This window comes from Penaeus vannamei, chromosome 41, assembly GCF_042767895.1.
Source record: "Penaeus vannamei isolate JL-2024 chromosome 41, ASM4276789v1, whole genome shotgun sequence".
Classification (NCBI taxonomy): domain Eukaryota; kingdom Metazoa; phylum Arthropoda; class Malacostraca; order Decapoda; family Penaeidae; genus Penaeus; species Penaeus vannamei.
Window position 1 is genome coordinate 7,440,883 of NC_091589.1, and position 12,500 is coordinate 7,453,382.

Genomic DNA, 12,500 nt, shown 5'->3' on the forward strand with positions numbered 1-12,500 from the left:
TTATTAAATAACATAGATGTTTTGTTCCTTATTGCTGACATAAAAGTTAATGACGTACAGGTGTGTACAGATGCTGTCAAGGTAGAGTGGATGTAATTATATACTAGGATAGTTGATATATATCAGATTACGTTCTTTTTCCGATGGATATAGAAACCAAAGTGTGATTATTTAAAGGCAATTTATTTTTCAAGAATGCAGAAAGAAGGCAGTGGTTATTTGACCGGCAGTCGTCAGTTAGAATTATTAGGTGTAGGGAAGATATTGACAGTGAGCCAGCAGTTTCCTGGATTTCGTCTTTAATTATCAGGATGTACGCAATTAGGAATTAGTGAAGGGATTTAGGTAAGGTTTCAAGGTAATTTTTGTGGGTGCTGTAATTTAGAATATAAACATTAACATGCTTACTTGCACAGTTGTACATTGTTAGTAATATATATTTTTATTAACAGTAGATTAATATTTCTGTGACTAACCAACTAGAATTGTGGTTCAACTTAATGTCATTTGAGGAAGATATAACCTTTCTTTAATATGCATTTTTGTATCTGTCCTGTGTGATAATGCGGCATATGTTATAAGTCAAATATTCATTAGGAATAACAAACGGGAGAACTATTGTTCTTATGAACTGCAATACAGTTGAATGATGGTATTTATGTAGAGCAGGATATTTATTTGTAATAGGTTGAAGGAAACATGAAGGATATAGTTATTTAATAAAAAGTAAGAATGAAGATGATTATCATCAGATATAATTGAATATTATTTAGGATATAAACTTTGGCATGTCTTCTGTTCTCAGTGAGCCATATATGTTTTTGGGTGTTTTAATTAAGAATTTCAGTAAAAATCTCACAATATGTATATAAACATTGCACATTACTTTTAAGAGAATAGTATCAAGCTAATGTGAAATGAAGTCAAGAGAGCTAGTAATACTCATGAATTTTGGGTTCTAGGTTTACTTATTTTGCAAAGCTACAAAAATCAAGATTATATCTTGAGAAATAAATATTTGAACTGGTCCTTGCTATATTTTTTGTATCCTTTGTATTGGAAGTAATTGTAGTTTTGTGCTAGTAACGTTTTCTGGAAGAATATCCATTGCCTTCATAATTATTTACTGATCCATTCATAGTGGTTCCCAAAGATATACAATAATTTGCTTATATCAGTTATGATGTCATTTATTTTTTTACATTATGGCCTAGATAGCTGAGTTTCTCTTCTAATTCAAGAGGCTTTATTGCCCATGGAACAAGTGAGCTTCATTATATCTTTTTGATAGAACTTTTTAAAGCTATGCATGATTGTAAGTTTTCCCTCTAGAAATACCATGGTGAATACTTTCTTTTCCTATTTCAGTTCTTTATGCAGTAGATTTACCTGCATGGAAATCCTGCTTATTTACATATTCAGGTGACCATAAAAAAACATATTAATGATTCAATTTCTTTTATAAATTATGTGAAAGTATATACAAACATGAATATATCATAATATTAATTTCATGATCTCATAACATTCATAAGCAATAATGTTGACCAGATTGAATAACAAGATATAAGGAAAATGATGAAAAGTTTTGACACCGATGATGGACGGGGGAGATACCATCGGCTCGATCAACCAGAGGAAGACCTTTATATAAATAGGTAAATATATATATATCTGAAAAAAATATCAAAATGTCAGTTTCATTGATATTTATTATTTTTGATGACTTAAAAATAGGATTTTCACATGGATTGAGTTTTGGGCAAATAAAGAGCTTAGATGTCATGTATGTAAAAAAAAAAAGAAAAATAAAGCAAAGATATTCAGACTATTTATATTGAAGGATTTATATATTCATCAATAATTTTTTTTCTAAATAGCCTTAGACTAACATAGACCTTGCATATGCCAATAACCCCATGCAATGATTTAGATATAATCGAACTGTAACCTGCTTGAAGCTTATCTCAGACCTAGTCAGCCGTTCCTGAAGGAATCCCTTTCTTATTAGAATTCCAAGACTGCTGAAAATATGGCCAGAGATTGCTAAGTGAAGGTGTGGTTGACAGCTCGCAGATTGTTGGCTACCATTACGCATATTACGTTGCTGTGGATGTAAGAATGGGCAAATAGAGACAGCTTTGGGTTTAGAACTTTGGTTAATAAGGCTGTCTGCCAAACTACCTGAGTTCAACTGGAAAAGGGGGATATAAGTAAACAGAATTTAAGGTTGAAACTTTTGAAATATCACGAGAAAGTTACAAATGATTACCTACAAAAAGCAGGAAGAATTATTTGATTTTTCTGTTGGACAGCTTTCATCAGAAATATGTTTTTTATTTATTTATTTGTTTACTTATTTATTCCTACAATTCTTTTGAAAGTAGTCCATTTGCATGTAGGGGAGAGTAATAAATTGACAAATAAAGTACATTGTTTGAAACTGTGAGGATAAATAACAAGCCGTATTGTTATCATTTTCATGATTGTTATTTTATTATTGTTAATGATATTGTTATTGTATTTATTCTTATTATTGTTATTATTGTTGTTGATGTTACTGTTATTATTGATGTTTCTGTTGTTATTGCTATCATTATTATTGCTCTTGTTGTTGTTGTCATTATTCTATCATTACATTATTATTATTATTATTATTATTATTATTATTATTATTTTTATTATCATTATTATCATCATTATTACCATTGTTATTATTATTATCATTATTGTTATTGATATTGCTGTTGATAATATTATTATTATTATTATTATTATTATTATTATTATTATTATTATTATTATTATTATTATTATTATTATTAATATTATTATTATTATTATCATTATCATTATTGTTATTATGATTCTACTGTATTATTATGATTGTTCTTTTATTGTTTTTGTTATCATTACTATTATTTTTTTATTATTAATATTATTATTATTATCATTATAATTAGTAGTAAATTTTTATTATTATTATTGGTATCATTACTAATGTTATTATTATCTTAATATTACTACTATGATCTATATCATTGGTATTATAATTTTGTTATTTTTATTTTCATTGTTATTATTATTACTATTGTACAAAGTATATATTATAATCAGATTTCAACATATTTTCTTCATTTCTGTGCCTTCCTATGTGAGCTCTGTTTGCTGCGTGTCTTACAGGGATAAAAATGGGAATTGCCCTAAAGTATTTGATTAGAAGCTGGGGGACAGAATTGGCAAAATTATACATGTTCCAAGATGGCTAGACATTTGGCTTACCTTCGGTATAGAGACTTGCTACCACTTCGATGTCTTTGTAAAATAGTCAACCTTTGGTAAGTACAATATTCTATAGAGTGTATGTGCTAGGTTCTACTGCATTGTGCTTACTCTAGCAATGATTGAATCACACTTCCTTGTACAGATACATGCTTACTTGTTCTATTCTTAAAGGCATAGTCACACAGGCACTCTATACTTTCACTTTATTCTGAATGAAATCTTTTTTATATACTGTACATGCATACATTCAGATACACTTATTCTCACACTCACTCCTCACTCACGCAAACACTCATTCATTTACTCTCACACACACACACACACACACACACACGCACGCACATACATACACACTTACACATACACACACACACACACACACACACACACACACACACACACACACACACACACACATACACACACACGCACACACACACACACACACACACACACACACACACACACACACACACACACACACACACACACACACACACACACACACACACACACACACACACATACACACAGGTGCTTTTATACATAAGTAAAACCATGTATGTGAACAGACATGGAGTGAAAATAGCAGTTACATTACTAGTTATAGATAAAGTTTTCAGAATCTCAGTCGCTCATCCATTTAGTTGAACAATGTCTACTCTTATTTTTACAGTCGAGAGCTGGTATTATAGTTGCTTTATGTAAAATATGCTTGTATCAACATGTAACAGATCGTCTTTCTTTTCTGATTTTCTCTCGTAATTGAAGTTTCTGAAGAAGGGTACTGTATATGTATATATCATGTCTGCTTCTTTCCAGAGAGAGCAAGAGTTAGTGTAAGGTTTAGGTCGACAGGCTCCTGATAATCGTTTCAGTCACAAGTGAGCATAGAAAGGGATGTTGGTCATTCAAGTATTTATGTAAGCTAGATAGAGGTAATACACATAGATATGAAGTGTAAAGTATTTGCAAGGAATTTTAAGAAAATTGGATTGAAGAAAGGAAAAGTTGTGATACTGCGATAATTTTGTTTATGTTAACACTTTTATGAATTTTATTTGCTATGGATATGTGATTTTGCTTCTTTTTATTTTATTTTTTTTTAGAATTATTATTATTTTTTTTTAGAGTTGTTATTATTTCATTATGTGATCCAGTGGAGATTGCAGATGACTTCTTTTTCTTTCATAGCCTTTTTGCTTTTATTAGATAGTCTTTGCACGTTGTATGCATGATTTTGTACACCTCATCTTCACCCAAGAAATGTCAAAACTAATGATATGCCTTGAATATTCTCCTCTGCATTGTTTATGAAAGAAGCCCTAGACTGTTCTCTTTGTCATTACAACAGCCACTGATGTTCTAGTCATCTGTGAATCATCTGTTAATTGGCATTTTGTTTTTTATGCTTTTTGCTAAGATTGTCTGTTTGGATTTACTGTTCTGTGTTTTGTTGTCTTTGAAACACTAAGGTAGTAGGGTTCTCTGATTGCTTTAACATGTTATAATGGTATAGATGTATATGTATATTGTCCTTTTGTAGACAGAGGGTAGGTAATACATAATCCTATTCAGGGCTCTTCTTTCAAACACTTTACTCAGTCATAGCATCAAGGAAATGGGTTGGTGTTGGGAATAGAAATGATTAAATTCGGGTCTCAAGAACCCTGTTGGAACCTGAAGCTGAGTGTACATAGTTGTAAAAGTGTTTAATACGAAACTGAGTACTAAGTTTCCCTGTGTCAAATATAGGGAAATGTATAAATGCAAATGAATAACTTTCTTACTTATGATGACGTCTAATAAAAAAACATCTGTTAGCTATCTTGTGTTGTGTTTCTGGTCATCCCCATTTATACCTTTCCTAATACAAGTTTCACTCTTGTGAAGAGCAGTCATGAGTTCCTATTCATTTATTGCAAAATTTAGAATGATCCCTAGAAGACAAGCTATTGCATTACAATCTCTATTTATTTTTAAATTGCTGAAATAGTATTTTATCCTATCACTTCAATGAATTCACTTTGAAAGTTCCAGCTCACTGATCTGGTAACATATTACCTTTCCAATTATAAGCAATGAAGCTGACAGAACTTGGCCTGAGAGTAAGTAAAGTACTCTCCAGAACTTTGTTGTAAAAGTCAATGAGTAATACTAAGAAGACATATTTTGTAGTGGTTCCTGTGAATCGAGTACTAAAATCTGAAACTTTACCTGCTTTGGTGAACCTCTTATTAGTCTTTGGTGGCCTGATATCTTTAAAAATTACAAAGTTCATTTACTCATTAATATTCTACAACCAGAGTGGGGTCTCTGATATATACAGGAAATGTATCTGATTCTTTCTGTAGTTATATACCATAGATTTCCAAGTTATTCAAAGGAATTCATGTCCCTTATTGACCTTGTTTTGATTTTGTTGTGTGTGGTGTGTGCGTATGAGGACCTGAGGTGAGTTTGTCACTGGTTTTTCTGTACATATTTTTCCTTCCTTGATATTTTTGGGACATTTATATAGGGAAGTAAAGGTTTGTATACGTTTATCCAATATTTTCATGGATAGTAACTCTGTGCAGTCTCATTAAGCTGTGAAAATATATTCATAGAAAAGAAAAATGTGCCTAATATTAATGTATATAAAAATTCTTTTCATATGATATTCACAAAGGAGAATTTCAATTTCACATGACAATAACATAAAAAGTCATATTTTCACTTTTAAAAACGTTTCCAAAATCACATGAAGTGAATGTTACAATTTATATGGAATCATACTAATTCATTTATTTTTTTCTCACCCAACAGGGCTCAGCTGACTAGAAAGCAGCTGATAATATGTGTGGTGTTAGCTGTAAGCTGCGTGGCAGCCATAGCAGTGGGCCTCGGCCTTGGTGAGTGGTACCCCCCTCCTCCTCCTTCATTTTGGTAATGTTGGTATTGGTGTGGGAATAAAACTTATTTTTATTTTTTATTGTTTTTATTGATTTGTAACTTTGCATCATTATTATTGTTAATGTTGATGTTATTATTATTATTATTATTATTATTATTATTATTATTATTATTATGAATATTATTTTTTTTTTTTTCATTATTATTATCATTATTATGGTTATTATTATTGTTTTCATTATTATTATCATCATTGATGTTGTTGTTATTTTTAGTAACATTTTTTTGTTATTGTTATTTGTTTTTATGTATTAGCATTATTATTATCTTTGGTATTATAGTATTGCGATTATTATGATTATTAGTATTTTTATTATCGATCATGTCTTTTTTCTCTTTTCTTCTTTTTGTCTCTATTTCCATTTTTTGTTTTTATTTGAATGTTTAGTTTTTATATATAATATATATTGATTTTAATTGATATCCATTTGTATTTGTAAATTTGTAGATATATTTATTTATTTAAATTCTATTTTTAATTCTTATTTGTGCATGATTTTCATTTTGTTATTTGTTACCCAGTTTGCATTTTCATTTGTTTTTCTTCATTTGTTTATTTATTTTTGTCTTATTTTGTTTTTTATTTTTTTGTTTATATTTTATCCCACTTTTTATTTCTTTTTATCTTTTATTTCTTTCTTTCTTTTTTTTCTTTTCTTTTTTCTTTTCTTTTCTTTTCTTCTTTTCTTTTCATTTCATTTTATTTCTTTTCTTTTCTTATCTTCTTTTCATTTCTTTTCAATTCTTTTTTTTTTCTTTTTTTTTCTTGTCTTTCTTTGCTTTTCTTCTCTTTTCTTCCTTTCTTTTCTTTTGTTTGTTTGTTTCTTTCGTTCGTGTCTTTTCTTACTAATGCATCTCTTTCCACAGGCCTCCCCAGGCAGAGCTCCGAACCTTTAGCCAAGCAGGAGTCCAAAGCACCTTTAGCGGCAGCTGTAAGTTCGCAAAATCAATATATGAGCAGATTTGCGGGGATAGACAGCGGCTGAAAATTGTTAGATAAAGATGTGGAATTGGTAGATGACCCGATAGAATTATTGGGTAAAGAAATTTTTAGATGAAGATTTAGATTTGTTAGATAAAGCTACAAAATTACTAGATAAAGATTTAAAATTACTAGATGAAGATTTGAAATTACTAGATGAAGATTTAGAATTACAAGATGAAGATTTAGAATTACAAGATGAAGATTCAAGATTACTAGATGAAGATTTGAAATAACTAGATGAAGATTCAAAATTACTAGATGAAGATTTAAAATTACTAGATGAAGATATAAAGTCAGATATAGAATCAACTGCACTGTTATGAGAAGATTGATTGTTTTTTTGTTTTGTTTTGTTTTTTTTCTATGGAGATATAAGATTGTTTGTGTATTAAGTTTCTCTATGCAGTATTAGCATGTTTCACTAGGTACAGTACAGTAACTCTTTTGCTTTGCATATTATATTTGGTGTTTTTGTGAACCTTACAGTTCAAATTAGTTCTCTTGATTGATTATTATTATCATTGATGTTATTTATTGTAAAATTCATCTTCATCTTCCTCATCATATTTGTCATTGTTTTCATCAGAAACCAGCCCCCCCCAGAGCCCAGGGCCAGTTTGAATCATGGGGAGACAGCGATGCGACATCATATGGGGAGGCTACAGAACCTCCTCCGTCAGAGACCGAACTCGGAGAATTTAACACGGCTGCAGTTAGCTCTGATGGGACCCCATGTGCGCAGATTGCCACGTGAGTTTATCGCTTGTGCTTACGTGTGTTTGTTTTGTGTTGCGTGTCATGCACTCCATATCAAATACTTTGGATTCTGTGCAGTGTCATCAAAGTTTTCTCATTTGTGCATCTCTTTACTAAGTTGCTAAGCTGTAGTGAGGAAAACATCTGTTAAAATGAAAAAGATAATAACAGCCAATGACCAATTAATGCAAGTGTTTAAGGGGTCATCCATTTTTTTCATCATTTTCACAAGCATACAAACTGTATGCTGGGGGGGAGAGGGGGTTAAACCACGTGCACACTTTCTAAAAAGTAATAAAGATTATGCCAATTTTAAAGCTGTATCGCAGACACCTATAATCCTCGGCTATCTCCGAATGTATCGACCCCAATTACAATGTGTTGTTTTTCACATGTATTGATGTATATGACTTGCCTATTTTTATTCCCTATGTCATATTCCCTATGTCATAGATGAAATTTATTAGACTCCTAGTTGCAAGGTCATCATTTTTCCCATTTCAGCTTGTACTCTTTTGGGAGGGGAAAAGTACTCTTTATAGGCTTTTGAAAATAACGAAAAAAATGGATGGCCCATAAGAGTAACAAATCTAAATAGAGTGAAAGAATTAACACTCACATACCTCCCTACAGAGACATACTGAAGAGGAATGGCACAGCAGCAGATGCAGCGGTAGCAGGACTTTTCTGCGTAGGAGTCATCAACACTCAGTCTATGGGTCTTGGGGGCGGGTTCCTCATGACCTACTATGACCGGTCAACAGGGAAGGCCTACTCTTTAAATGCCAGGGAAAGTGCGCCGTCAGAAGCTTACGAGGACATGTATGGCGGGGACGCGGAATTAGCTCAGAAAGGTAAAGAGTATGACTGGCTCTGTGTGTTGTGTGTCTCTCTCTCTCTCTCTCTCTCTCTCTCTCTCTCTCTCTCTCTCTCTCTCTCTCTCTCTCTCTCTCTCTCTCTCTCTCTCTCTCTCTCTCTCTCTCTCTCTCTCTCTCTCTCTCTCTCTCTCTCTCTCTCTCTCTCTCTCTCTCTCTCTCTCTCTCTCTCTCTCTCTCTCTCTCTCTCTCTCTCTCTCTCTCTCTCTCTCTCTCTCTCTCTCTCTCTCTCTCTCCCTCTCTTTTTCCCCCTCTCCTTCTCTTTTTCCCCCTCTCCCTCTCTTTTTCCCCCTCTCCCTCTCTTTTTCCCCCTCTCCCTCTCTCTCTTTCCCCCTCTCCCTCTCTCTTTCCCCCTCTCCCTCTCCCTCCCTCCCTCCCTCCCTCCCTCCCATTTTCTTTTTCCTGATATTCTCTTCTTTCTTTTATTATTATGGATTTGTTTCTGGTGATATAAATGTGAATTTTTCAGACCTGTCTTAGTGTCCTTGAATTTTGTATAAGTGTCAGTGTGGGTTTTCCCCCCCGTGATTTTCTTCTATTGTCCTGTCATCATTGTTGTCAACATAAGCGTTCTCAGAGGCTGATTTTCAAAGCTTTCTCTCACAATTAGAAGTTTTCCAAAAATCATAACCAGTGGAGTTGATACCCCCAAATTTACTCATAATTTATTCCATTTAGCTAAAGGAAAATGGTGGGCAACAAAAAAACCCAGTTTGAAAGGTGAGTCTCGAGTACCGTTCACCAGTGTAAAGCACGCCACATGCTTGCCCTGCCGTGCCTTTGGTTATGCTTGTCTTTGTAACATTTAACAGCTGCATGATATGTTCGGTTATTTAGGTATTTTATGTATTTTATATATATATATTTTTTTTTTTCATATATGGTGATTATGTTCTTTGGTGGTGGTTTAAATGCAAAGAATGTAAGATGCTTGTCCACTTTTTGTGTTTATTTTTAAATATTCATGCATGACTGAAAGTTTTTCTTCTTTTTTTCTTTTCAATTGATGGAATGAATTCTTTAAAAAAAAAAATTGCATAGAAACATTTTGCATTAAGAAATTAGACATGGTATGGAATTTTGACATCAAATGTAATCATGTTCATTATTACTTTTGGTAGATTATTGTTTGTAATTACATCTCTTACATTTGAAGCCTCATTATGCCTTGTACAATGTGTATATACTTACAGAAATTATTGTTGCTTAAGTAAATGGCAGAAGATTACACTAACAATGGTTATTAAAAAATATTTAGTACTTTTCCCAACAACACAGTATTTTTGCTATTTAAAATATAGGTGATGATTGACTTGTAAAGAAAAATCTTGTTACTTATTTTATTTTAGTCTACATGATGTTATGATCCTAATATCACTAGTGTAGTTTGTGTACTTGACACTAAAGCAACCGTTTTTTATCACGGTGCAGAGGCACTTAGAGAATGATTGACTGAAAGCAACACTAATGTGATGTATATTAAATAAGACCATCACCAGCCAGTTATCAAATTACTATCATCACTAATCTGTAGATTTTTAAGTAATTCTCACAACAGCATGTTAGTATCACATACTTATCATTACCAGTCTGTTAAGTGAATGACAGAGTATGGAAGTGTCTTGCATTCTGTTGTTGATAATAAGTGACCATTGATTTGAGTTCTTTACTGAATCTCACTGTCTGATCAGATTTTTGTTTGTTTTTATTACTATTGAGGATTTAATGATTAAAATATTGGTATGTATTAGTGAATTAGTGAGGTATGTGTGCATTTTCCTACATGGATTTGTGAAATAAAATAGGAAGACTTTCAATCTTATTTTTGGACAGAAAGACATCTTTTTCATGAGATAGAAAATGCCTAGCATATTACTAATGCCTTTTCAATTTAACATAGGAGGGCTTGCTGTGGCTGTCCCTGGAGAACTCCGAGGATACCGTGAATTGTATGAGAGATTCGGTGGAAATCTACCATGGGCTGAACTCCTAGAACCCACCATCAAGCTCTGCGAAGATGGGCATCTCGTCAACTGGCACATGGCACGTGCTCTGAAGTTCAATGCGGAGGATATCAAAAAGGAACCAAGCATGAGGTAATGTGTTTAGACATATGATCTGTTATGTATATTGTTTTCATGGAGAAAGAATCATTAGTGGAATTTGATTGTGTGATGTATGTCTATCCATGGATTTTTAAAATTTCTTTATGTGTAAATAAACTTGCAAATGCACTGACCAATACTTGTACATTAATATGTAATGAAGTGAAAAAATACACATTTTCCAAAATTCATGTATTCTGTGATTTCTATAGTTATCCTGTCATTCTTTCCTCCAGTGTCTTTATTAACCCTGAGACTGGCGATGTGTACAAGGAGGGAGACACGCTGAAGAGGCCCCAGCTTGCTAAGACCCTGAGAGACCTGCAGCAGGACCCCGATGCTCTATATAGTGGTCAGTTGGCGTCTAAGCTGGCTCAGGATATCCAGAGCTTCGGGGGCATTGTCACTGAGGAGGACCTCAGGATGTACAAGTTAGTATGGGGTTTTGAGATCTCTGTGTATGTGTGTGTGTGTGTGTGTGTGTGTGTGTGTGTGTGTGTGTGTGTGTGTGTGTGTGTGTGTGTGTGTGTGTGTGTGTGTGTGTGTGTGTGTGTGTGCGTGTGTGTGTAAGTGTGTGTGTGTGTGTGTGTGTGTGTGTGTGTATGTGTGTGTGTGTTTGTGTTTGTGTATTTATGTATATCCTTGTGATCTGGGCAAGCAACAGTACACAGATCCTTAACCCATCGCACCCCCGACAGGCCTGTGTGGAAGGAAGCCATGAACATTACACTGCAGCATGGCCAGATAAGTATGTTCTCTGTGCCTCCCCCTGGCTCGGGTCTCATTCTGGGCTTCATTCTCAACATCCTGGATGAATATGGACTTACCCCAGAGAGCATTGATGACTCCAATATTGTCCTGACTCACCATCGCATCATAGAAGCTATGAAGTGGGCCTATGCCAAGAGGACTGAGCTTGGAGATGCCGACTTTGTAGATATGAGTGGGGTAGGGAGAATGGGCCTTCATTGTGGGTGCTTATGTTTTGTAATGGAGATGATTATGAGATATGGAGAAAGATCTTTTTGTTTATAATGAATTTTAAAAATTTAATGTTCTTTGCAGCACAATGAGTGTACAGTATTACGTCATTTTTTGTGGAGAGATTTCTTACCCCATTGAATTACCTATTACAACTCAGAGGTGATTTTGGATTATCACCTTCTTTCAGCTTACCAAAAACCTGACCTCAGATGACTACGCAGCATACATTCATAGCCAGATTACTGATGACCGCACATTCCAAGACCCTGAGCACTATGGAGCAGTCACAGCAGACCCAGATGACCATGGAACAGCACATTTCTCTTTGCTTGCCCCCAATGGTGATGCTGTCTCGGTTACTAGCACAGTCAACCTGTAGTAAGTATCTACATGTTGTTTTCTTTCTTTCTTTCTATTCTTCTTCCACCCTCATAGAATTATTCTTTCTCTCTTTTCTTTATATGTTCATTTCCACCTCCATCCACTCTCTCCTCCATCTCCTCTTCTCACTTTGATTTGCTTTTGCTTTGCTTCTCATCTTTCCTCTCCTCTCTC

General features: G+C 33.6%; 1 protein-coding gene across 7 annotated transcripts in view; it reads left to right on the forward strand.

The window, feature by feature from the left end:
- The window catches only part of LOC113815919 (scoloptoxin SSD14), a 52,569-nt gene that overhangs the window by 37,323 nt on the left and 2,746 nt on the right, over window positions 1–12,500 (forward strand). Inside the window, exons 1-13 of one of the 7 annotated variants that reach the window (XM_070117912.1) lie at window positions 1–60; window positions 195–345; window positions 1,369–1,422; window positions 1,552–1,658; window positions 6,094–6,179; window positions 7,108–7,172; window positions 7,812–7,975; window positions 8,615–8,835; window positions 9,535–9,576; window positions 10,757–10,952; window positions 11,198–11,392; window positions 11,660–11,909; window positions 12,133–12,323. The exon at window positions 1–60 is cut by the window's left edge and continues 128 nt beyond it. In XM_070117912.1, the coding sequence (XP_069974013.1) occupies window positions 1,576–1,658; window positions 6,094–6,179; window positions 7,108–7,172; window positions 7,812–7,975; window positions 8,615–8,835; window positions 9,535–9,576; window positions 10,757–10,952; window positions 11,198–11,392; window positions 11,660–11,909; window positions 12,133–12,323 (1,493 nt within the window). In that variant the 5' untranslated portion in view covers window positions 1–60; window positions 195–345; window positions 1,369–1,422; window positions 1,552–1,575. Of the gene's footprint in view, window positions 82–194; window positions 346–1,247; window positions 1,265–1,368; window positions 1,423–1,551; window positions 1,659–3,183; window positions 3,339–6,093; window positions 6,180–7,107; window positions 7,173–7,811; window positions 7,976–8,614; window positions 8,836–9,534; window positions 9,577–10,756; window positions 10,953–11,197; window positions 11,393–11,659; window positions 11,910–12,132; window positions 12,324–12,500 lie in introns of those variants that run through there. The other 6 variants (XM_070117913.1, XM_070117911.1, XM_070117917.1 and 3 more) reach the window with 6 other exon arrangements.